This window comes from Carcharhinus amblyrhynchos, chromosome 26 (assembly GCF_965287045.1).
Source record: "Carcharhinus amblyrhynchos chromosome 26, sCarAmb.v2.hapA, whole genome shotgun sequence".
NCBI classification, from domain to species: domain Eukaryota; kingdom Metazoa; phylum Chordata; class Chondrichthyes; order Carcharhiniformes; family Carcharhinidae; genus Carcharhinus; species Carcharhinus amblyrhynchos.
Genome location: NC_137349.1, coordinates 20065198 through 20091557, shown reverse-complemented (window position 1 = coordinate 20091557; position 26360 = coordinate 20065198). Strand labels below are relative to the sequence as shown.

General features: G+C 40.4%; 1 protein-coding gene across 2 annotated transcripts; it reads left to right on the top strand.

Annotated features, from left to right (window-relative positions):
- Nucleotides 1–2270: 2270 nt before the first annotated feature.
- Nucleotides 2271–26159, top strand: cactin. Of its 2 annotated transcripts, XM_080212662.1 has the most exons (11): nt 2271–2909; nt 6242–6337; nt 7953–8098; nt 10590–10752; nt 12703–12817; nt 18210–18402; nt 19361–19483; nt 20107–20166; nt 21425–21547; nt 22166–22437; nt 23439–26159. In XM_080212662.1, exons 1-11 carry the CDS (start codon nt 2295–2297, stop codon nt 23927–23929), a joined length of 2397 nt encoding a protein of 798 aa, XP_080068788.1. In that variant the 5' UTR covers nt 2271–2294; the 3' UTR covers nt 23930–26159. The 2 variants fall into 2 exon arrangements, with proteins under 2 accessions (XP_080068788.1, XP_080068789.1); XM_080212663.1 differs by lacking the exon at nt 20107–20166.
- Nucleotides 26160–26360: the final 201 nt, after the last annotated feature.

Below are 26360 nucleotides of genomic sequence, written 5' to 3'. Positions count from 1 at the left end.
CATGCGCTGTCACGAGAGGACATGGGAATAGGTGAATGGGTGAGGGATATGAGGGGCAAGGGCCCCTAACATATGGACAGCCTAACAGCTTCTAAACCTGAGACAAAGCCCAGAGAACACTGAATCCCTGCAGTGCAGCAGGTGACCATTTGGCCTATCGAGTCCATATTGACAATAATCCCACCCAACCCCATGAATTTGCCCTGCATATCGCCTTGACTTCGAGGGCAATTTAGCATGGCCAATCAATCTACCCTGCACATTTTTGGAGTGTGGGAGGAAACAGAAGCAACTAGAGGAACCCATGCAGACACCGGGAAAAAGTGTAAATGCCACACAGACACTTGGCACTTGACGGCTCTGCGACCACCTACACTCTGCTCCTGGCATTAGCAGACCCAACTCTACTCCCCCCCCTCCCCAGAGTGAAAATTGGGAGGAACGGGTATAGTGAGATTGTCTGTCCAAATGCCTCAATAGCACAAATCCAGCCCCTTGTTATTTCTGTATCACCAAGGTGCCCCTGTAACTGCAATGTTAATACCCATCTAATAATTTTTAAAGATCTATACAGTGGCACCACATACTGTATAATAAACCAATGAGCAGGGGTCACTGGGATACTGTAATATTTCTGATTTGATTCTGGCCTATTCCACTTTGAGAAGAAGCAGCAGTTTCCAATGAGAAATTGTTCAAAATCTGGATCCAGCCTTTCCTGGGAGCACTCCAGCTTTTTCTTTATTCAATTGTGAGGCATGGGCGTCACTGACTGGGCCAGCGTTTATTGCCCATCCCTAGCTGCCCTTAAGAAGGTGGTGGTGAGCTGCCTTCTTGAAACACTGCAGTCCATATGCTGTGGTTGACCCACAATGCCATTAGAGAAGGAATTCCAGATTTTGACCCAGCAACTGCAAAAGAATGGCCATATATTTCCAAGTCCAGATTGTGAGCAGCTTGGAGAGCAACTTGCAGGTGGTGGCGTCCCCAAGTATCTGCTGCCTTTGTCCTTTTAGATGGAAGTAGTTGTGCGTGTGGAAGGTGCTATCTCAGGATCTTTGGTGAATTGCTGCAGTTCATCTTGTAGATGGTATACTCTGCTTCTGTTTAGTGTCAGTGGTGGAGGGAGTGGATGTTTATGGACAAGATGCCAATCAAGCATGCTGCTTTGTCCTGGATGATGTCGAGCTTCTTTAGTGTTGTTGGAGCTGCACCCAGCCAGGCAAGTGGGGAATATTCCATCACACTCCTGACTTAAGTTTAAAGTTTAAATGTCACAATTAGGCTTACATTCACACTGCAACAAAGTTACTGTGAAAATTGCCTAGTTGCCACAGTCCAGCGCCTGTTCAGGTAAACCGGAGAATTTATCATGTCTAATGTACCTAACCAACACATCTATCAGACTATGGAAGGAAATCGGAGCTCCTGGAGGAGACCCATGCATATATGGGGAGAAGGTGCAGGGTCTGCAGTAAGCCAAACCGGGAATGGAACCCACGGGCCTGACGCTGTGAGATAACAGTTCTACTACTGTGCCACTCCTTGTGCTCTGTAGAAACTGAACAAGCTTTGGGGAGTCAGGAGGTGAATTACTCGCCGCATAGCTCCAAACAGCATCCCCCGGGCCTGGTGAAGCGTGCCATTTACAGGTCCAGGCAGCGTGCGATGAGAGGAGTCATCCATCCTGACTGTCTGCCCCTCTACTGTAGCTACGTTCGCGGCCAGGTATCCCTGGATACCCAGCATGCAGTGTCCGCTTGCGCAGTTGACTCCTTCTGCGTTCGTTGGACACTGCAGGGACTGGGGTGCATTAGCGATAATCACGTTAATTTGATGTTTTCAAGTTTCCTTTGTACTTTGATTTTTTTCCGGCTGTTCCCCCCTCCTTTTGAGCAGCTGCCCCTTTTACTTTGTCCCTGAGTTAATCTGAGTTTGTTTATTTGGTTTAACTTTTAAAACGTCCATAACATCCTCACTCCAGTTCCTTACACGGGAAGCAGCTCCCCACCACCCACCATCCGTGGCGTACTTCCTGCGAGACGCTAACCAGTAAAGGACCCTTATCCTGTCACACAAACCGCCTGATCCATCTGTGATTTTTATTGGCGCGGCAATTTACCATACTTTTTTTCTTTCGTGTTTTTTTTTAACTGTGGCAAAAGGGAGGTTTTATTATTCGTCGCTGGTGATTTTTAAGGGAGGCGTTAATGAATCAGGCAGGTTGTGGTCATGCCTACGCCGCTGGGTGAGGTAGGTCCCTCCTGGGCCGTTGGGTTGACGATTGGAAGGCGATGAGCTCGAGACGGAGCCCGGAGCGGAGAGGCCGCAGGGAGAAGGAGAAGCGGCATCGCAGCCGCTCCGCTTCCCGGGATGCGGGATGGAGGCGGCGACGGAGGAGGAGCTCCGGCAGCAGCAGCCGGGAGCGGAGCCCGGCCGAGCGGCGGCGATATCGACGGACAAGATCGCGCTCGCCTCCCGCCGGTTCCAGGAAGGCGTCCCGCTCCCCCGACCGTCGAGCGGGTCGCTCCCCCGACCGCCGACCTGGCCGCTCCCCCGACCGCCGAGCGGATCGTTCTCCCGACCGCCGACCCGGCCGCTCCCGTTCCCACTCCAGTACTTCCTCTTCCTCCGCCCCCTCGTCCCGCTCCGGCAGCCCGGGTAGCGTCAGCCGCCTGCTGAGCCTGCAGGAGAAGCTGAAGCAGAAAGCCGAGAAGAAGCAGCAGCGGGAACTCGCCAAGGCCATGGAGACCCCCGAGGAGAAGCGGGCCCGCCGCCTGGCCAGAAAAGAGGCCAAGGAGAGGAAGAAGAGGGAGAAGATGGGCTGGAGCGAGGAGTACATGGGATACACGAACGCCGACAATCCCTTTGGAGACAACAACCTGTTGGGCACCTTCAAATGGCAAAAGGTCACTGTGAATTGCTGCAAAGCCGTTTGCTGTTGAATGTCTTCTTCTCAGCTGCATTAAGATTCACCCCACTGGGATGAGAGGTTTAGAAATCATAGAATCCCTACAATGTAGAAGAAAGCTATACGGCCCATGGAGCCTGCACTGACAACTGCACCTGTAACCCAATGTATTTACCCAGATCATCCTCTGACACTAAAGGGCAATTTAGCATAGCCAATCAACCTAACCTGCATATCTTTGGAGTGTGGGAGGAAGCCAGAGCACCTGAAGAAAACCCACGCAGACATGGGAGAATGTGCAAACTGCACATAGTCACCCCAGGCTGGAATTAAACCCAGATCCTTGGCTTAAGCAGTCTCTACTACCAACTCTGACAGCTTGTTCCAGACATTCACACTCACCACCCTCCATGTGAAAACAATTGCCTTTCTGGACCGTTTTGTATCTCTCCCCTATCACCTTAAACCTATGCCACCTAGTTTTAGACTCCCCCTAACTTTGGGAAAAGATATGACTACCTAGCTGATCTATTCCTGCACTATTTTATAGACTTCTGTAAGATCATCCCTAAGCCTCCCTCATGCCAGAGAAAAAAGTCCCAGTCTTTCCAGTCCTTATAACTCAAACCATCAAGTCCCAGTAGCATCCTAGTAAATCTTTTCTGCACTCTTTCTAGTTTAATAATATCCTTTCTATAACAGGGTGACTAGAACTGTACACAGCATTCTAAGTGTAGCCTTACCAATGTCTTGTACAACTTCAACAAGACGTCCCAACTCTTGTATTCAATGTTCTGACCAACGAAACCATAATGCAGAATGCCTTCTTCACCACCCTGTCCACCCATGACTCCACTTTCAAGGAGCTATGAACCTGCACCCCTAGATCTCTTTGTTCTATAACACTCCCCAAAGCCCTACATTAACTGTGTAAGTCCTGCTGTGGTTCAATGGACCAAAATGCCTCTCCTCACATCTATCTAAATTAAACTCCATCTGCCACTGGCCCAGTTGATCAAGGCAGTGCAGTTGATGTCCACATGGATTTTAGCAAGGTCTTTGACAAGGTACCACTAGGTAGATTGTTGCATAAGGTTAAATTTCACAGGATCCAGGATGAGGTAGCCAAATGGCTACAAAATTGGCTTGATGACAGAAGCCAAAGGGCAGTTGGAGAAGGTTGTTTTTCAAACTGGAGGCTTGTGACCAGCGGCGTGCCTCAGATCAGTGCTGGGTCTGCTGTTGCTTATATCAATAATTTGGATGAGAAAATAAGAGGCACGGTTAGTAAGTTTGCAGATGACACCAAGATTGGTGGCATAGTGGACAGTGAACGACAACGAGATCTTGATTTTAGACTCGCATTTTAGACCGTGATGAGGAGATTGTTTCTTTGAAGGTTGTGGAGCTCCCCTGCCCAGAGAGTGGTAGGGACAGGGTCATTGAATATTTTTAAGTCTGAATTAGATTCTTGAATGACAAGGCAGTCAAGGATTATGGGGATAGGAGGGAAAGTGGAGCTGAGGTCACAATCTTACTGAATGGTGGAGTAGGCTCGCGGGGCCAAATGCCCTACCTCGAATGTTCCTAACTCATATGTTCGTGAGTAACTCCAGTCACCCTTCATTGAGTTGCTACCAACACTAAATCTGTTTTGTTCTTCGTTTTAATAATGTTTAACGTTTTGGGCAGGAATATCCCACCCAAAATCTCTCCCCATCATAGTCATAAAAGGGAGACACTTTATTTTTAAACGGTGTCCCCTAATTCTGATTCTCTTCCACAAGGACAAACAAAATCTCTCCGTACCCATCCTTTCCAGTTCCCTCAGTATCTTATTGAAGAGTCATAGAGGTTTACAGCATGGAAACAGGCTGTTCGGCCCAACTTATCCATGTCACCCTTTTTTAATCCTTTAGGAATGAAGGATCTTGCATTTATATACTGCTTTGCATGGCTGAAGGGTGTTTGAAAGTACTTTACATCTAATTAAATACTTTTGTACAGTAGTTCATTGTTGCAGTGTTGTATTTGCAGCATTTGTGTTGCTGCATAAAGTCCTACAGTAAGAAGTCTGACAACACCAGGTTTAAGTCCAACCGATTTATTTGATAGTAAACTCACAAGCTTTCGAGGTTCCCCTCTTCCCCTCTTTCGAGGGGAACCTCGAAAGCTTGTGAGTTTACTATCAAATAAATCGGTTGGACTTAAACCTGGTGTTGTCAGACTTCTTAGCGTGTTTACCCCAGTCCAACGCCAGCATCTCCACATCGTGACTACTAAAGTCCTACAAGCAGGAATGTGACAATGTACAAATCACCTATTGTACTGATGGTTGAAAGAAAAATATTGGACAGGACACCAGGAGCATCCCTGTTTCCTCTCAAGATGCCATGTGTTTTTGTTTACTTCCACCTATGAGACCTCTAATTAAATTTCATCTAGAAGATTATGATAGTTGAGATATTATTAGAAAACTGTTGTTTTGGTTGGCTTTTGCCATTGATTTTTTTTTTCAGATCCTAAACTGCTTTTCCAATCTCAGATTTCTTCCTCTGCATATTGTATATTTATGTAGACACTTATCTATATTTGATATACTCTCTTGTGAATCAAGACTCTGTTTCAGTTAATTTTATTTTGGTTGTGTAGTTTGAGGGATGAAGTTTACCCAGAGTAACTTCTGTTCTATGGGATCCTTCACACCCATCTGAAGAGGGAGGTTTAATGTATTTCCAACAATTTAGTAGGCATAGCATTAAAATGATTCTTCTTTGGATGTCTTTTACTAAAATTCTCGACCTCATGGTCAAACCCTCAATGGCATTACCCTTCTCTAACCTTTGTAACTGTACAACATTTTGAGATCGCTGCACACCTTGAATTCTGGTCGCATGAGCAACTCTTCACTTCATCATCAGTGGCCCTATCTTCAGCTGCCTGGGTCCTAAATTTGGAATTCCCTCCTTAAATCTCTGCCTCTCAACTATGCTTTCCTCTTTTAAGTTCCTTAAAGTCAATTTGTTTGCCTTTGGCTCAGTGCCAGTATTTGTCAAACTGTGCTCCTGTGAAGCATTTTGAGATGCTTTGCTCGTTAAAGGTGCTACATAAATGCAAGTTAACACGAAATTCACTTATGCCTTTCATTAAAAAAACTGATAAGTGTAACAGATCCTTTGTAACAGATGCAAAGGAGCTTTAATTAAAAAACAATGTAATTGGCTAATAGTGTTACAATTTTACAGATTTTTGCTCTGTATCATGAGAATATATTGTGTTAAGGAACTATAATTGCTTTGTTGAAATATATTTTTATTTCTTGCATTATAGGCTCTGGAAAAGAAAGGAATTAGTCACCTTGCTGAAAAGGATTTAAAGGATCGAAACAAGCGAATTCAAGAGGACAACCGCTTGGAATTGCAAAAAGTATGGATTAATATCTCTTAATTTTCCACAAACCTTCCATTGTTACTGTCCCCTGTGTCCTCAAAATAGCTGCAACTATAAGAGCTGCCATCTGGCCCAAGTTAGTTGCAACTGACTAATGAGTGTTTAAGAGAAGTAGAAAGATCAAATAATTGTTCAATTGAAAAAGTGGGGAGTTAGTCCATAGCTACTTTCTTTTTAACCATAAAATTGCTTTAGTTCTGTTGCCTGTGAAGGAAACTTCACTTGCTGGAGAGTGACTCGCTTCACACTAAGCAATGTTTCCTATTAAATTACAGCTCCAAAATGTTTCTACAATCTAATATCTAATAGCGGTTAATGCTTTATTGATTTCAGAGAAATACCATGTTTAGATTGTGCAGTTTATTGGAGGCAACATTGATGTGGTCTGTGAGCATTAACAATTGGTTAGTCTTGGAAACTTGTGTCTATTGTGGCTTAGTTAGTAAAACTCTTGCGCCTGAAATACAAGGTCCTGGGTTCAAGCCCCATTCTGGAGCTTGAGCACATAGAAATCAAAGCTGATATCCAGTGCATTACTGATGGAGTGTTGTACTGTTGGTGCATTGTTCAGATGAGACATTTTGAGGCCACATCAGCCTGTCCAGAGGGATGTAAAAGATCCCATATCATTATTTCAAAGAAGAGCAGGCAAATTATCCCTGGTGTTGTTGGCAATTTCTATCCCTCAATCAACATCACAAAAAAATTGCCTAGTTACTATCACATTACTAACCACATTCACAATTTTTAAAAAATGTTGGTGGAGTACAGAATGTTCGTCTGTGAAGCCAAAGCAGAAGAACTGGTTACTGAACCAGTTAGAGATTTGTTTCGGGTAAATCTTGTTTGCAAACATGAGGGCCAGCTTATAGAGTGTGAATGGAAAACTTTTAAGTTTAGTTTTATTTATTATTGTCACAAGTAGGTTTGCGTTATACTGCAATGCAGTTAGTGAAAATCCCGAGTTGCCACAGTCTGGTGACTGTTTGGGTACACTGAAGGAGAATTTAGTATGTCCAATGCACCTAATCCGCACATCTTTCGCACTGTGGGAGGAAACCGGAGCACCTGGAGGAAACTCGCACAGTGACAGGAAGAATGTGCAGACTCCACACAGACAGTGACCCAAACTGGGAATCGAACCTGGGGCCCTAGCGTTGTGAGGCAGCAGTGCTAGCCACTGTGCACCGTGCTGGAAAGTGATCATCTTTCTAGTTTTTCATGTAGATCCAATTTCAGAAAAAACAATTTTTGTCAGTAATATTTCAGGCTTGTTAACAAAGTATTTATTGACATAGAAACTGCTGACTTAAAAAAAAACAAGCTTGTTGACAAACAGATGTCAACTTTGTAGAAAGAGTTCCAGTGAAAGATAACAGTAGATGAAAACACAGACTGATGCGTGCAGCAAGTTTACAATGTTGTTGGGTGCATCTCAAACTGGCAAACCACACTCCTGTGAATTAATAATAATTCAATAAATTTTACTTACCCTCATTTGATTGTATAATAGAACTTCCATGTAGCCAGTGAAAATTGTCAGTTTGTTTTTTGGTTAATTTAAGTAAAATTTTTATTCTTGTGGCTCTAGGTAAAACAGCTCCGTCTTGAACGAGAACGAGAAAAGGCCCTGCGGGAACAGGAGTTGGAGATGTTACAGCGGGAGAAAGAAGCAGAACACTTCAAGACCTGGGCAGAGCAGGAGGATTATTTCCATTTACAGCAAGCCAAATTGAGGTAAGCATGAACATATTTCTCTGTCTCCTTACACCCTGCAAAATAACTTTTTCCATAGTTAGGAAATAGAGATAGTTTAAATAATTTATATTTGTAATGTGTTTGGAATGAAGCGTAAATTTAAACTTTAAAGTAGAATTTAAACTTTAGTTTGCTTTATGTTGAACAAAGGTGCCTGCATGTCTATAGTTTCTCTTTAAACTTTGCCCACATTGTGATGGAGGTTTTATGATGTAAAAAGCAGAAATAGACTTTAAGAAGTACTTAGCTGAGGTTTAGCAACCAGAGGCTCACTGAAAAAGCATTTGGGTTCAGTTGGAATTAACTGAAACACAAGAAACTTTTCACAGAAGCTGCCAATACAGGCAGGACAGTATAGGAGAAAGCAAGTTAAAGCTGAAGTTCCAGAAACCACAGAATTAAAAGAGGAGTCCCAGGAAGACACTGAATCAAAGGACCAAAGAGCCTGAATCTGAACAAGATGCAGTTACTGAAGCTAATAAAAGGGGCAGAGAGAGGCTTGCAATTAAAGACAGAGCTGCAAGTTGCAGGTGTGGAGAGGTTGGCAAGTGAATGCCAAACATCTGAATAATCCTAAGGTTGGTGACACCTGTGTTGGAATGGTTAGGTATGAGAGATTATGTGGAAGTCTGAATGCACGTGGAGGAATATTGATATGAGAGATTGAAATTCTAGTTGTGGATCCTTGGTGAAGACATCAAAAAGAAAGCGTTGCCTTGGAGAAGATTCCAAAGTGTGCTCTTTAAAAGTGGAGTTTGAAAACCCTTCTCTGAAAGTCAGGGTTCCATTGAAAGCCGTTGGCTCAGTGTGACAAGCATCTGAGGGATTTGATGAGAAATCTACAGAAGTTGTTTTGAGTGGCATCTGTCACTTGGTTTCAGAGTGTGGATGACCATGTGTTGGCCTGTTGGTTTGCATGAACTGTGTACTAAGTAAGAAGCCTCTCAACACCAGATTAAAGCCCAACACTCACCTGATGAAGGAGCAGTGCTCCAAAAGTTTGTGATACCAAATAAACCTGTTGGACTTTAACCTGGTGTTGTGAGGCTTCTTACTGTGCCCACTCCAATCCAACGCCAGCATCTCCACATCATGCATACTTAATTGAAAACATTAGAACATGAAATATATTTTGGAACTTGTGTAATCCGTATAAACCTGTGTACATCTGCAAAGTAAAGCTGAGCATATTATAGTCAATATTTTCTTGTTTATTCTTTTGTTAAAAGTTAACTAGCAGTCCTGTAACTCTGTTCACCCATGTCTCTAAGCAAAGAATAAAAGTTGTGATCTATTAAGCTGGAGTTCCGCTCAAGGACCTGACTGCCCAGTAGTAACATCAGCTGGGATCGTAACAGCATATTTTCTGGATTGAAAATAATGCAGTTCTGTCTGTATGAGAACATATCTATTCAGCACTGGGCATCTCATCCTGTATGTCTACAAGGGAAAGTGTAATCTGTAACACATATTTTATAACTAGCAGATCTTCAGTGACATTGCCCCATGTGAGTTGGAGGTAATGTTGTTTTATTACAATGGGATTTTATTAACAAAGTTAGAGGAAGTAAGTTAAAACATTTGCAGATTGTGTGCATGGTTTTTAAACTATCAAAATTTAGACAGCTTTGATGTTGAATCATTGCCAACAGTGGCCAAGTGGTGTTTCGGTGAAAAATTATAAATATTTACCCATTGGTAACTGTTTGTTTGTTTCAATAATCAGTTCTAATGCTCAATTGTCAAATTTGTCAATTGACCGGCAGCTGAGCCACACACATCTGGAAAATGTAATTTAAAAACAGAAAATACTGGAACTATATAGCAGGTCAGGCAGCATTTGTGGAGAGGAGCTGTGTTAACATTTCAGGTCATTGATGGGAAGTCATCTTGAAAAGTTAACTCTGCTTTTCTTCCCGCAAATGCTGCTTGACCTGCTGTATATTTCTAGCGTTTCTGCTTTTATTTCTGACTTCCAACATCTGCTGAAGTGTTCAGTCCTTATCCAGTGAACTTGGAGAAGTGGTGGGACACTTTGATTGCCCTTGAAATAAAAGAAAAATGAGCTGAGGTTGTGTTCCCAATAGCAGTATTGCAATTTCTGCTAGAAATCATGTGTGCGTACCAGCCCTAAGCCACTTCTTGAACTCAGATGGGATGTATATTTTTGTCACCATGGGTAATAGTAGGATGTTCAACAAAATTTGTTTAAGCAATTATGCTGTGTCTGATGCAAGTGTTACTTTGGTCATGTGAAGCAAAGTGAATTTTTCAGAGGCTTAAAATAGAAATCTGTTTGCATGATGTTTGCTTTGCTTTTACAATCTGTTAGCATATCTCATTGATAATCCTATTCAATTGTACCCAGTATAATATGTAGATAAAAATTATTGCGTGAGACCTTACCTTATCTTGACATTTGATTGTTAGTGGGAAGATGGCTTTTTAAATTATTCTTTGTTTGATTTAGATCAAAGATCCGCATCTTGGGAGGCAGAGCCAAGCCAATTGATCTTCTTGCTAAATACATCAGTGCAGAGGATGATGATCTAGCTGTGGAAATGCATGAACCTTACACATTTCTAAATGGACTGACTGCGTCAGACTTAGAAGATCTTCTTGAAGATATCAGAGTATGCACGATAATATTCCCTCTTCCTCAGTGATGTCTTGAGATTTGGTTATTGGAGATTCACAATCACCAGGAGGCTTTCACCACTGCCACCATCTCAGGAAACTAGGAATAGGCAATAAATGCCGGCCATACCTGTGATGCACATATTTCCTGAGAGATTTTTTAAAACCTAAATTTAATGTTATTTCTGTTCTGGCAATATTTGATTTTGACACAGGAAAATGTTTCAGCGTTGGCATGCCTCAGCACCATAAGCAAAAGAATTTTCTTTCAGTTGTTTCAATATAACTATCATAATGTAGTAATAGTAGTAATTATAATGAATTATATTCAATAACTGCTTGATAGCTATGCCATAGAGTGTAATCCACTTTCTTTGAAGTTTTATTGCTTGGACAAGATATTTAAATTTTGTGATTTTACTAAGTAAGCAATTTTAATGAAATATGGGCAGATTTGAATTGGCATAGTTCAATATTTTGTAGTTTGAATTAAGATTCAACTAGTAATTGTTTCAGTGTTGACAGTCTATTAGCACAGTGTAGAAGTTGGGAGATGGCTTTTTTTTGATATTTAAGCCTCAGACCCAATGAACTTCAACAGTGGCAAGCAATCAAGATAAAAAAAAATTATTTGCCCTGTCCCTCAACGAGTTTACAGATTTAAGATTTGACTGTGAGGTTATTTCATAATTCTTGTAAATTTCAGATTTTCTTTCTGTTAAGTAGTTGATTCTCAGATCTTTTTTAAAAATGTACTTTGAGGTACAGCCACTAGATGTCATAGCTGCACTAACTTTGAATTTTCACAAAATGTTCAGAACACTTTACAACTTGAGGAAAAGATGGGATTAAGTTTGTGGGAAGTGAAGAACTAGAAGGGAAATGAAAAATTGTTCCACGCAGGATTACACTGATCTAGAACACACTACCTGAAAGAGTGGTAGAAGCTGATTCCAAGGGAGCTTTCAAAAGGCAATTGAATATATACTTGAGAAAAATAATTTGCATGGTTAAGAGGAAAAGCTGGGATGTGTCCTTCCATTGATGGCCATGACTTCAGCCATTGAGGAATCCCAAGCTTCTTAAATTCTTTTGAGACCCCTTCCCCTCCTTAATATCTACCTCTTTCACCATGTTTTTGATGACCCCACTCCCTTTTCTCTGTGTTCATTCATTTCCGATTACACTTTTCAAATGCTTTGGGATGTTTTTCTGTATTATTAGTCATATTAACACATGTTGTTGATCTTGATGCTAGAGTTTGTCTGATATTGTGTTCATGCGCAACCCGTACTTAAAAGTTTGTCAAATGATAATGACAAAAGCTTTTTTTAAAATACAGATACACAGGAAATGATTTATACATACGTCAATCCAACAATGAGTATGAACTGTAGTCAGCGCCTCAGCCGAGATTTGAATGATGTCTCATGTGCCTTCCTAATGCGCCATATATTAGATGTAAATTGGACTGCCCTAATGGGTTATATGTTTATTCGATGAATCACCGAGCTCTATAAATTAGGAAAATCCTAGGATCCGCACCTGTGTTGTTTTAAGTTGGAAGAAAGTTTAAGATGAGGAAGATTGACCAGATTTCAATTTCTGAGCATTGACGACACCTGTTGGATGTGAAAATGTGTGAACTTTAATGAGGTCATATTTCTGCTCCGTTGTGAGGTGTTCAGTAGTTGGTTCCCTTTTAACGTTCATCATCAAGGCTCACATATGAATGATGTCTATACCCCATTGAGGTTTGGTTGCTGTGGAAATACAAATTAGGAATATCCAATATGTGTTTGAACGTTTTGTGTCAATAAATCTCAAGGGGAAAGGCTCCAGTAATTAGACTGCGAGATGGTTTAGAAATAGAAAATATTAAAATGGTCTAACCATGAATAAGTTGAAGATCCTTGCAGGACTAACTGACTTTTTTTTCTCTTAAGGTTTACATGGAGTTGGAGCAGGGGAAAAATGCTGACTTTTGGCGAGATATGACGACCATTACTGAGGATGAAATAAGTAACCTGAAAAAGCTGGAAGCTTCAGGAAAAGGACCAGGTAATGGGAAAGTAATAGAATATATACAGAGGATGGACAACACTGAATTTGTCCAGCAGAATTTTTTTATTAACCAATTGTGTTAAAGCACTTGCAACACTAAAACTCTTATAGCAAAGCTACCTCGACAAGAATGTTTAGTAAAGTAAGATTGTTAAGTAAAATCTTTTTCCTCTTCCTTATCATACTCTTTAATAATTAAAACTTTGCTATTAATATCTATCTATATATTTTTAATTTTCCTTAAATGAACCTTTTATTTGCTTGTTTGCCCTCTGTTGCAAGTCTCACCACTTAATTTGGAATCCAAGTGGAAAAGAATGCCTCAGTTGGTGAAAAACCATTAATTGCATGACGTCCAGATTCAAATGCTGTCTTTAAAGCTAGTTGAACTCTTGTGCAAGTGGCATGTTGGTCGAATAAATTAGGAGCTATCAGTGAGACAAGTTGAATCATCTGATCCGGTCATGTCTGGTGAGGCAATTCCTCTGCAGTACAGAATTGCTGTTAAATGTTTTCTGTAATAAAGCAAAATACAATTTGTTACTTTTCTACCAAAGTGAAAATCTCTCTTACTTTAAGGAAATAAGCCTGTCCCTTCTGTGTAATCCAGTCAGTTAGCTAAAATCTCAGTTTCTGTGATCTTGTTTGCCCATCTGCAAAACCTAATTCCTGTTGTCCAACTCCTAAGTAGCGTTGTATTTCTTCACTATGTATTGTTAACTTCATAAAAGTTTGCACTGATTTTTTGATTGATTTCCCTGCCCCCCAACCCCTGGATTAAGTATACTTGAATTTAATCACATTGACTCTCTTCATCAATCTGTGTGAACTTCTGGCCCTTTAGCCTCTGGCTCTTTGCTGTGACCAACCTGTTATCTTGCCTTTGTTCTTAGTGCAACCACATAGCAAGCTCCCAGTTCAATCTTTCTCCCTGTGCCAACCTAAATCTCATCTCCTTTCTGAAGGTCCTGGTACAGTTAGGCTCTGTTTTATGATTCTGACCCTCCTTCCTCCAGCTGTTTTGGACTCCTGCGTACAGAGAAACAGTGCCTCCAGCTCCTGAATGCCTGCAACTAAAGAAAGGAAAAGCCAACGATACTTAATCCAAAATAAACCAGGGTGAGATTGCTTATGACTTGGTCACTTAATGATCGATGGGGAGAGCAGGTAGCATAGCAGAGTATAAGGTGATCACAAAACATTATTTAATGCCCAGGGTTTTTAATGTTCTCCAAGCTGGTGTTAAACGAGTGAACCTGCAGCACATTGGCTGTCCCTTGGTCCATCAACCCCGAGTGCCAAAGAATGGGTGACCAGGTCAGGATTGCAGTGTCTGTAGATATCAGGTTCATGCTCTTGTCTGTTCATTTGTCTTTACCTTAGTGGCTTTCCATTTAGATTCAAATAGCAGAAACCATATGCAATAATCAATAGCCACATCACAAATATAGCATGGCTACAAAGAGAATCTGAATAAATTTGTCAGGAGTGACTGCAGGGAATAAACAGAAGCTCGAATATCATAGTTAACCAAAAAAAAATCAACTACATATAACCCACCAGTATTGCTCAGTGTTCACTTGGTGAAAGGATTTTCTTTACTCAGAGGGTAGTAAGGGTGTGGAATGCCCTTCCCGCAGCAGTTGTGGACTCGCCAACTTTAAGGGCGTTCAAATGGTCATTGGATAGGCATATGGATAACATTGGAATAGTTTAGGTTAGAGGGTCATTAGATTCGTTCCACTGGTCGGCGCAACATCGAGGGCCGAAGGGCCTGTACTGCATTGTAATGTTCTATGTTCTGTGATTTGTTGTAGTTGGAGTGTAAAGTTCAGACCCAGTTTGTTTTTATAAGAAACTATTGATGTGTATTTTTGTTATAGTACAGACAAAAGCTGTAGCCCTGTGTTTATATGACAAGGATGAGTACTTGGATACAGTCAAACACACTGTTAGCATTTTTACATATAGTGATGCTTTGCAGAGATTTGTTGAGCTCAGCACTTCTTTCATAGAAATGTAAAAAATAAAAGCAGCAGGAGGCCATTCAGCCCTCCATCATTCATAATGATCACGACTGATCATCCAACTAAGTAGCCTAATCCCACCTTCCTTCAGAACCTTTGATCCCCTTCACCCCAAGTGCTATATCTAACTGCTTCTTGAAAACATTCAGTGTTTTGGCCTCAACTACTTTCTGCGGTAGTGAATTCCATAGGGCGACCACTCTCTTGGTGAAGAAGTTTCTTGTCATTTTTGTCCTAAACCTGTATCCTCAAATGTGACGCGCGGTTCTGGAAAGCCCACCATCAGGAACAGCCTTCTTACATTTAACCTGTCTAGTCCTGTTAGAACTTTATAGTTTTCTATGAGAGCCCCCTCATCTGAAATCCAGCGAATACAATCCTAACTGACTCAATCTTTCCTCAAATGTAAGTCCTATCATCCCAGGAATCAGTTTAGTTACCTTCTCTGCACTCCCTCTTGAGCAAGAATATCCTTCCTCAGATAAGGAGACCAAGACTGTGCACAATATTTCAGGTGTGGTCTCAACAAAGCCCTGTATAATTGCAGCAAGACATCCCTGCTCCTGTACTCAATCCTTTTGCTATAAAAGCCAACATCGTTTCCCTTCTTTTAACCACCTGCCACATGTGCATGTTTACCTTCAGTGACTGGTGTATGAGGTCACCCAGTGTCGTTGCACATTCCCCCTCTTCTAATTTATGGCCATTCAGATAGTAATCTGCCTTCCCACTTTTGCTGTCAAAGTGGGGAACCTCTCATTTATCCAAATTATACTGCATCAGCCATTCGTCTGGCCACTCACTTAACTTGTCCAAATCACACTGAAGGATCTCTGCATCCTCCTCACAGCTCACCCTCCCATCCAGCTTTGTGTCATTTGCAAATTTGGCGGCATTACATTTAGTTCCCTCATCTGAATCATTAATCTATATAGTGATTAGCTAGGTCCCAGCACTGATCCCTGCTGCACCCCAGTGGTCATTGCCTTCTATTTGGAAAAAAGATCCTTTAATTCCTACTGTTTACTGTCTTCCAAATAATTTTCTATTCATCTCAATACAGTACTCCTAATCCTACATGCTTTAATTTTACATGCCAGTCTCCCTTTGTTTGCTAGTCTCTCTGTCCCTGCCCACCCTTCTTCCAAAGCTCTCTTCTTTTCCTTCTAATTAAGTGTTATGATTTCAACCTATCGAGGTGACTAATCTGTAGATGTCTGTGTTATGTAATCTTTTAGCTATTTTCAGTACCAATCCAGGTCAACATGTATCAAGGTATTCCAAGCTACCTAATCTCTGTTCTGATTTCCACAACTCCAAGACTGATTGCCATTTACAGTTAGCAATGCTAGTATCTAATATGGTGACTACAGATAAGTGAATTCTAAAGGCAAATGATGTGGAATCTGACTCGAACAGAAATTGTACTGTTAACCATTTGCAGAATTCCAAGTTTAGGTTTACAGATATTACTATTAATGTAAAAATGGATTTGTTTACCATGTCATGACCTTAATCTCCAGAGAAACAATGTTACTGCAATGTACTGGATGTGAAAAGTATAGTAAAAAATATGGCTCATGCCCAGAATATTGGAAGGGAAGACATAGTGCAAGACATTGCAAGTCTTGGGCCAGACTGCTAGTATGACTTTCTGGACCTGTTGCTTGGCAGTGTTGAGTAGGTTTCAACAATAGCCTAACAGAACCCTCTTCAATGGGAACTGGATGGCCAGACCCATTCAAAATTCATGTCTCAGCTGAGAAACATTTTGAACCACCATTCCAACTGCTTCCACCCTTGTCAGAATCTGACTTCTGTCCCAAAGCAGTGTCTCGAAGACAAGTCGCAGAGTTTAGAACGGAGTTGAGGAGGAACTTCTTCACTCAAAGGGTGGTGAATCTCTGGAATTCTCTGCCCGTTGAAGTGGTGGAGGCTGCCTCACTAAATATTTTTAAAACGCAGGTTGATGGGTTTTTGATAAGCGAGGGGATTAAGGGTTATGGGGAGAGAGCGGGAAAGTGGAACTGAGCCACGACAGATCAGCCATGATCTTATTGAATGGCGGGGCAGGCTCGAAGGGCTAGATGGCCTACTCCTGCTCCTATTTCTTATGTTCTTATGTTTAAAGCCCCTTCTGACTTTTGGAAACAGTGCTTGTCCCTGCTTTCACCTACCTGATTACAGTGCTCACGTCAGACCTGCTGAAGATTGGATATAATCTTTCTCTGTTCCATGGCTTTCAAATAAGCTAAAATATGCCTCCTAAATTCAGAAAAAAAATGAGGCATGTAGAGTGTACAATTAAGGGAAAGATTTACAGAAAGAAAAGAAAATTGGAAAATAACGCTTGCAATAAATTATAGATTAATGCAATAAACCGAAAGGCATGGATAAAAAATGAAGTAAAGCAGTTAAAGAGCTAGATAGAAGCAGGGGACAATTATTTGTAGGGGGGCAGTTATTGCTTTTTTTTTGTGAACGGCACCAAGGATTACAGAAAATTATCATGGAATGGTTACAGCGCAGAAGGATGCCTTTCAATTCAGCCTTTCATATCCATACTCCTCCTTGCTTTTCCTCATGGCCCTGCAAATTATTTCTCTTCAAATAATTATCCAATTCACTTTTGAAAGCTGTAATAGAGTCTGGCTCCACCATATTCTTGAACGGTGCATTTCAGATCCCAACCACTAACTAGGTTTTTTGAAAATAAATTCTCCCTAGTGTCACTAGTGCATTTGTCGCCATTCACGTTAAATTGTTGTCCTTTGGTTCTTGGTCTTTCCCCAAAATCAGTGCTATGTCCAGACCGCTCATGATTTTGAACACTATTAAATCTCCTCTTAATCTTCTGTTACTCTGGCACACTTAACTGCTAATAGGCGATAAATAACAGATATAATCATTTTATGAATTTGAAAGTATTCCATTAGTGTGGTCACTAATCACATCGTCCCTTTCTCGCTAAGTGTCCTCATGGACCTTGCAAGGTGTGATGCCATGTGAAAACCATCTTAGTTTTATACAATGGAATTTGTCTTATGATATTGAAAATTCTGGATGTTAAACATTAACAAATAATTAAGTTCTCAAATTTGGTCCTGATACAGGAACATCTTCACACAGAATAGAAAACAAATAGTACAGTAACAAAAGCATTTGTTTTGATATGTCACTCAAGGCATCCTGATGTGGAAACTGATAGCTGATAACAGCTCTACGTTGAGTAAGCATTTGTTTAGAAATGTTGAAGTAATGTGCAGATATGTTCCTTGCTCTAGAAGTAGCCATACACAATTGCTTCCAAAGCAAAGCGATTGTAATGATTCAATTTCTATTTTGTATTTTTTTTGCCCAAGGCGAAAGACGAGAGGGAATCAACACTTCAGTGAGCACGGATGTCCAGTCGGTATTTAAAGGAAAAACCTACAATCAGCTTCAAGCGTTGTACCAGAACATTGAGGCAAAAATCAAAACTGGTGGTTCAAATTTGGACATTGGCTACTGGGAATCTTTATTACAACAGCTGAAGGCATATATGGCCAGAGCCAGGTAGGACTGAGTGCAAAGGGTATAGAGCAATAAAAATAAATTCATAATGAGCAATGTTCAATATTTTCTTTGCTGTACGTGCTGGGACAGAGTGATATATTCTGGATTGCTTTGCAACTATGCAGCCATGCAATTTAGAGGGAACATTGATTATGGATGTTAAACTTTTCCATTGATCCACTAAGATGGTTGTAATGGAACTGCATGTTGATGGAGCTCTGTCCATTTGGACTTTGTTGTAACTAGCTGCTATTCAGTAAAATACTGAAAGACCCATATTAGGAGCATATATCTGTATGAATAGAAAGAATATGGAGGTAATGAGCCCCTTCCCTGAAAGATATGGATTCAACTTAACATGTCATTTCCACAGATGGATTATTTTTGTTTCTGGAATGCTGCCCAATGTGGCCTCCCTCAAACACATGAATCTGGCCAAAGAAGGTCAACAGGCTTTTTTGTCATTAGACATCCTTTATAGAAGTTATAATAAACTAATTAGGGCCGCCACAAGCTGAAGGCAAGAAAAGAGCCATTAATTGCTTTAATCTGCCCCCATCACCAATTATTTTGGATTCACTCATTGTGGTCGAAATTGTGCAATTACATCCTGCTAACCTAGTGGATACGCTGATTGGGATCTTCCAAAATTTCTTAGATTCTGGAACAATCCCAATGTTGCAGAGTATTTTTTAAATGGTGGGAATGTATTAAATGCAGGGCATCAGGGGGACTTGTGTGGTGTTCACATAACATATTAACATACAAGTACAGAAGGCAGTTCAGAAGGCAAATGATATCTTGATAGATCAATGACAAAAGGCCTACTCTTGCTTCTGTTAATGTTCTTTACCTAGTGAGATTTGCAAATGTCACAGATGTTTCTTTTGTTTCCTCCATGTTATTACTTTATTCAGGTGAATTGATATTTATTTTGTAATTGTGGAATTTCTTATAGACTACGTGAAAGGCACCAGGATGTGCTACGGCAGAAACTTTACAAACTGAAGCAGGAGCAGGGCGTAGAAAGTGAACCTTTGTTTCCCATTCTAAAGAAAGAATCAGAGTCTCCCAAGGACGAGTACGTATTTATAAATTTGAGATCTGTTTAATGTATGGTATTTGCAGAGAATGAGAGCTGTTAATGTCACCTATTTTTGCAATCTTGAATCATGTAGTAGTCTAATTTCTTAAATTAGATGCATTCCTTAGAAACTATCTCACTGTAAATGTTAGCATTGCTACATGTTGGAATTAATCTTGCAGATTTGTGATTAAATACAGCTGATGCATGTAATTACTATTTTCATGTTATTATAGTCAACTGTGCATGCTCCCAACCACAAAATTCACTGGAAAAAGAATAAAACTCATCCAGCAAACAGGTTCAAATGTATTGACAGCAGAGAGACATTGTGGGTTTCAGTTGCTAATAAACTGATGAGACCTACTTGTCTGAACCACTTTATTATTGCCTTGAATCATTCTATGGCCTGAATATTACCCCAGAGAATAGTCTCCAGGATGTTTAGGGGACAGCACTATGGTTTGATAATTCTGTTCTGCCTAACTATTTGCTATTGTGGAAATTGTTCTGTTCAAAGCACACTTGATAGTTGAGTATAAAGCATTTTCAACCAAAGTGTAATTGCAGAAGATTTTTATAATTTTGTTGTATTCACATTTATTTGTACAATATTCCAGTAAAGATCAGAACAACATGTCCTCAACTAGCAATTCTAATGCAGAGAACCTTCCTCTCAGGTAAGGATATTTGATAGGGTTAAAGGAATGCATCTTAGCGATGAGGATTTTTTTTGATCTTTTCCTTGTGATATCTTGTTGTAAAATACCTTTAAATTATCTTACGCTTTGACAGTCTCTATTGGATTGGTCACAGTGATTTTCAGAATACTATGTCATAGAAGTCTGAAAATCACCATGACCAATTGAATACAGATATTGGACTACTGGTCACTGGCAGCACCTCCAGCATGTAAACAGGAAGAAATGGAACAAACAGTTATTGAGGTGGAAGAGTTTTCAGAGGAAATGTACTAGCAGGAACATGTAGTCACTTGGTCCTGTGTCTGAAAAAAAGGATGAAACCCTGTCCTTAGAAATATAGAAAATAGGAGCAGGCAGGCAGGTTCTTGTTAAGACTAGAGATTAAATGAAAGACCTGGACTATAATAAAGGAGAATTGAAACCACTGCAAATTAACCTAATTTAGCAATCAATTCTACTTTATACTGAAGCATAAAATTAGCTGAAATTATATGGAATAACAGGACCAAGCTTTATGCTGATTTCAGCTGAATTGGAGCATTAGTTCCAAATTGAATATTTCAACGCAGTACAATCTTGCACAACCGTAGTGTCTTTATGACCCAAATAATAATTGAACGCTGGATGGTGAACTATTCAAGTTTAGTGCCTCACAGCATCAGGGACCGGGTTCAATTCTGGCCTCGGGCCACTGTCTGTGTGGAGTTTGCACAATATCCCTGTGCGTGGGTTTCCTCTGGCTGCTCCAGTTTCCTCCTACAGTCTAAAGATGTGCAGGTTAGGTTGACTGGCCAGACTAAATTGACCCTAGTGTCGGGGAGTATCAGGGTAAATATGTGGGGTTATGGAAATAGGGCCTGGGTGGGATTGTGGTTGGTGCAGACTTGATAAGTCAAATAATGTCCTTCTGCACTGTAGGGATTGTATGCATTATAAGTAGTGGAACAATTTTCTCATTTTGTGGGGCTTATAAAGTCATTAACATATTATCATGAGGCTGAAGTGGCAGTGCAACGTGTGGAAGCTTGGCGCTTTGGGAATGTTGATGTTGAATCTCTCTTTTGCTATTGGAAGAAAATATTGCCTTTTCCATCGTTGAAACAGCTATCTACACAGTTAATAGAAAGTGGTCATTACATACTGAATATATTGTATCAGAGGAACAACCTCAAATTGTATTTTGTTGCCTTTGTGCTTGCTGTTTCACTTTAAATGTTTTGTTTGTTTCCATTAGAATTGATGAAATGGACCGGAACGAATTACACCAGAATCTTTACATGCTGAAGCAAAATCAAGGAGGTGAAAGTGAACCCTTCTTTGGAATTCAAAAGAAAGAACCTCAGATACCCAAGGACAAGTATGTATCTTTAAATTTTGAGATGTTATGTTGTGTGCAGCCAATTTTATTGGTGTATCAATTGCGTTTCATGTCTTGCAATACAAAAGTAGTTAAAACCAGCTTCGTACACAAAATATTCACATTTCAGTCGATCTATAACATCGGTTACAAAGTCTTTCCTCTTCCAACTCCTTTTGCTTTTTCTCCCTTTACATGTTTTTCATTTCTTATGTTGTGCTGCTTACTATTTTTTATTTTACTAAACTTCACACATTCTTTCCTCTGCCAACACTGTTTAACCTTGCCTCTTTACCTTCCCACAGAGACCAAGCTATTTTGATATAGAGTGTCCTTGAGATAGTCTTTCACGCTGTCAAAGAGCAAACTAGCCTTTCACACTGTCAAAGAGGAAATTATTGTAACAAAGGCTGTAACTGGTCACCTCGGGTGACGGAATGTACCCACAAGAAGAATCAATCCTGTCAGAGCCCTTGAATAAATTTTCTTTCCCTAATGAACCAAACCATTTATAGTGCTCTCAACTTGAATAATAAATTCAGAAGTGTTTCCAACTTCATGACCGACCAGCCATCACTATTAAAGGATGATGTTCTGATTTTTATTTGTATCTTGCAGGTCAGGAGGTGAAGACAAGGAAGCACCAGGCACTTCTGCCTCAGGAACTTCAGAAGCAAATGAAGAGGAGGAGAATGCAGAGCCTGAAGCTGAAGGGGAAGCAGTGCTCACTGAGGAGGATCTTATCCAACAGAGTCTGGATGATTATGATGCTGGAAAATATAGCCCAAAGTTACTCAGCCCTCATGAATTACCTATGGACACTCACATCGTAGATGCTGAAGAGGATCTACAGAAATTAATGATGGCAAGGCAGCAATTGCAAGTGACAGGTAAGAGAAGGGTCTGTTGACTAAACAATATTCCAAACTCAGTGTTTTTAAAAACTTGCCTCATACCACAAGTACTCTCTAATCATTTTCATTAGTTGCGAACAGGAGCTCAATTTTTGTTTGTTACACAGCCTTTTTGCTTCAGTGTGATTGAAGTGTCCCTTTTCCTTGCCCAAGATTTCTCCTTAACAAGGGGAGACAAGACCTTTGATTTTGTTGTTTTAATTTCCTGTGCCTCTGCTCACAAAGCAACAACAGAATTGTATTTATTCTCATATTCCACTCTTGTAGTCGCCCTGTTTACTGACCACCACCAACGACTTAAGCCATTTACAATGCAACCCTAGGATGTCATTGCAGCCCATTTTTGCTTACTTGTCAAACTTTGTTAGTGTAATAAATTATTTCTCATTGTCGTCTTTATATGCCAACTGGATGGGAAACTAAGAAGAAAAGCATGACACCAACCTGATTAAGATATGTTTGTTCCTAAGCATCCATAAGAAATAGAAGCAGGAGTAGGCCATCCAGCCCTTCGAGCCTGCCCCGCCATTCAATAAGATCATGGCTGATCTGTCGTGGCTCAGTTCCACCTTCCCGCCCTCTCCCCATAACCCTTAATCCCCTCTCTTATCAAAAACCCATCAACCTGCGTCTTAAAAATATTTAGCGAGGCAGCCTCCACCACTTCAGCGGGCAGAGAATTCCAGAGATTCACCACCCTTTGAGTGAAGAAGTTCCTCCTCAACTCCCCCTTTATCTTGAGGCTGTGCCCCCTAGTCCTACTGTCTTTTTTGAGCGGGAAGAGTCTCTCCACCTCTATCCTATCCATCCCATTCATCATCTTATACGTTAAAGGGTTAAATGTGGTGACTATATAGACATGTATTTTAAATTCATAAATGTATTTATGATTACGATCTATTGTTTCTTCAAGTAATTTATTATTTTTCAGATTGAATTATCCTTTTCTTTTCAATGTCTTTTATTTATTTGTGTAGGTGATGCCAGTGAGAGTGCTGAAGATGCATTTGTACGCAAAGCCAAGGAAGGAATGGGAACTGATGAAGCTCAGTTCAGTGTTGAGATGCCCTTAACGGGCAAAGTGTACCTTTGGGCTGACAAATACCGTCCAAGGAAACCACGCTTCTTCAATCGTGTCCATACAGGCTTTGAGTGGAACAAGTACAACCAAACCCATTACGATTTTGACAATCCTCCGCCTAAGATTGTCCAGGGTTACAAATTCAACATATTTTACCCCGACCTTATTGACAAGAGGGCAACCCCACAATATTTCCTTGAGCCATGTGTGGACAATAAAGACTTTGCAATTCTCCGCTTCCATGCAGGCCCGCCATATGAAGATATTGCTTTTAAAATTGTGAACCGCGAGTGGGAGTACTCTCACCGGCATGGTTTTAGGTGTCAGTTTGCCAATGGAATATTTCAACTCTGGTTTCATTTCAAAAGATATCGCTACAGAAGATAGAAGCATCAGAGTAAAAACTCGTAGTTGTTTATCATGTTTTAAATTGTAAGCTTTTCTGAGATTGGCAACCTGTTATGTACGTTGCAAGAGAGGTTAAAGGGATGTTCCCACGCAGGAGTGTACAGCACTTTTCCCACCAGGATGTGAACTAATTTTACTCCTTGCCATACTGTTATTTTCCTAACATGTTTTTGTAGATCCAGGAACATAAGCTCGTTAGAGGTTATATTACTGCCCAGCTGTAAGAACTGAAACTTCTAAAATATCTATGTTTTCTGCATTATTTGGGAACTACTTTGTTTATTGTTCTTTTCTCTTTTGGTGGCACTCAGCCTTTCTCCATTTTTCCCTCTTTTTTTCTTGAGGCGGAACATACCCTGTGTAGGCTGTGTATCCCCTCCAGCTTGCTTCTTGGTTGATCTGCATAAACCCCAGATACCTGCCTTTATCCCATATCCCTTCACACCTTTGACTCACAAAAATTCAATTTTGAAGTTAACATTTGATCTCGCAATTACTGTTCACAGAAGAGTGGTCTAAACTTCTACCACCTTTGAGTAGAGTGTTTCATAATTTCACTCTTGAAAAGTCTTGTTCTTATTTTTAGGAAATGCTGCCTAAGTCTTACATTTCTTAACTAGTGAAAATAGCTTCTCCCAATCTATCTAGTTGTTTCCCTTAATATCGTAAAGACTCTGATCAAATCACCTGTTAAATTCCAGGAAATACAACCCTAGTTTGTTCAGTCTCCTTAATGGGAAATAACTTGGTGACCCATCCTATGATGATATCACTGCCATAACTTTTTACTCAATTAATTGGGATTCTGACATGCCAAACAATCCCTAAATACAGGAAAATCTCTTTTATCCATTATGATCTGGGAATGGGAAGTGCCAGTTAACTGAGATGTAAGATGAATTCTGTATTTTCATCAAATGCGAGAGCTCTAGGATGAACACGCAGGTATTGAGGTGTTACAGGAGGTGTGGGACTGCGCAACTAAGCGTGCAGTGCCAAGAGGAGATGATGCTTCAAGCATTGGGAGTCTCCGGAGCAAGGACAAGCTACTAATAACTATTACCAGTGAGTATTGGAGATCTCCAATGAAAAGACAAACTCAACCCCTGAATTCCAAAACAAAAATTTCAGTTGGTAGAGTACCAGAAAGCAGAAATTTTACTGTGTATAATTTTGATTGGTATTAGGAAAGAAAGATTACAATTCTTCACTTAAGCAAGTGACTCTAGGCCTGACAGTTGGTCTGCGCATAATGAAATTCCACAAACAATGAGATACGTAACGGAAATCTCTTGATTTGAGGGATAAAATGTTATTCAAACATTAGAGGAGCGCCTGCTTTTCTTTGTATAATGCCATGGGATCCTTTACATCCCCCAAGCAGAGCAATAAGGCAGTCAGATATCTCATCTCATCTGAAAAATGAGATGCCCAACAGTTAGTCCCTGCAGTCCGAGATAATATTAGTCAAGGTTATATGCCCAAGTTCTACAGCGAAGCTTGATCCCACACCTTTGGGTCTTCAAATCTACTGACTGGGTAACATAGTTGTATGGAGATGCTCTGCAGTAAAAAAAAATTGAAGACCTTTCCTGGATCAGTTGAGGTTTTGTGTCTCACGCTGTCTGTGTCACATTCCAGTGTTGTGCATCAAGAGCTTATATCGAAAGGATAAAGGTTGGTGATGGGTTGAAACTATCTACCTGTCAAATTGCTAAATATCATATGGAATGTAATTGATCTGATTTTGATTTTATCTCTAATTTTGAGTGACTTTGAACCAGTGAAGAAAGAAGAAGTAGGAAACAATTGACTTAAACAGATTTTTCCCAAAGCTACCATTTACTAAAACAGGAGCTTCAATTGGAATTGCATCATAGTCCTGGAATTTTCTGCTGCTTTTAGCAAATTCTTATTGTGCACTAAATTAGCAGTGGTGTTTCTATTCCAGGGAAACTACACAATCCACCATGATAACCTGCGGCATAAAAGTAAGGTGAGAAGGACCAGGGTTGTTTGTTACTGTAATGAATTTTTGTGTGAGATACATCATGTGATTTGCAGTTCATTTTCCCTGTACCCTCAATAGTTATGTAATCTAGACAGATGAGTTGAGATTAATTGTGAATACCTGTACTGGAAAAATACAAATGAAAGTCACTTTTTCAGCATTTTACACAGTTTACATAAATAAAAATTTTGAATTTTATAGTATTTGGGTTGAATTTTGTGTTGCTGAAGTGGCAATGGGGGCAAACTTGAGAGGTACTGTGATGTGTCTGACATTCAAGTCAGAGTTAATTAGTCCTGATTGTACATTGTCAAGTAACAACATTTGACAATGTACAACAGGAACATGCCAGTATGCAACAAAACATTTAATTGAAGTGTTAGAAGCATTAATTCAACT

Bases quoted from the DNA above. Each gene is read 5' to 3' on its own strand.
- cactin (XM_080212662.1), top strand. From the start codon at position 2,295: ATGAGCTCGAGACGGAGCCCGGAGCGGAGAGGCCGCAGGGAGAAGGAG. The intron at 12,818-18,209 runs GTAATGGGAAAG...TTTTTGCCCAAG, and splicing joins AGCTTCAGGAAAAGGACCAG to GCGAAAGACGAGAGGGAATC. The intron at 19,484-20,106 runs GTACGTATTTAT...ACAATATTCCAG, and splicing joins TCAGAGTCTCCCAAGGACGA to TAAAGATCAGAACAACATGT.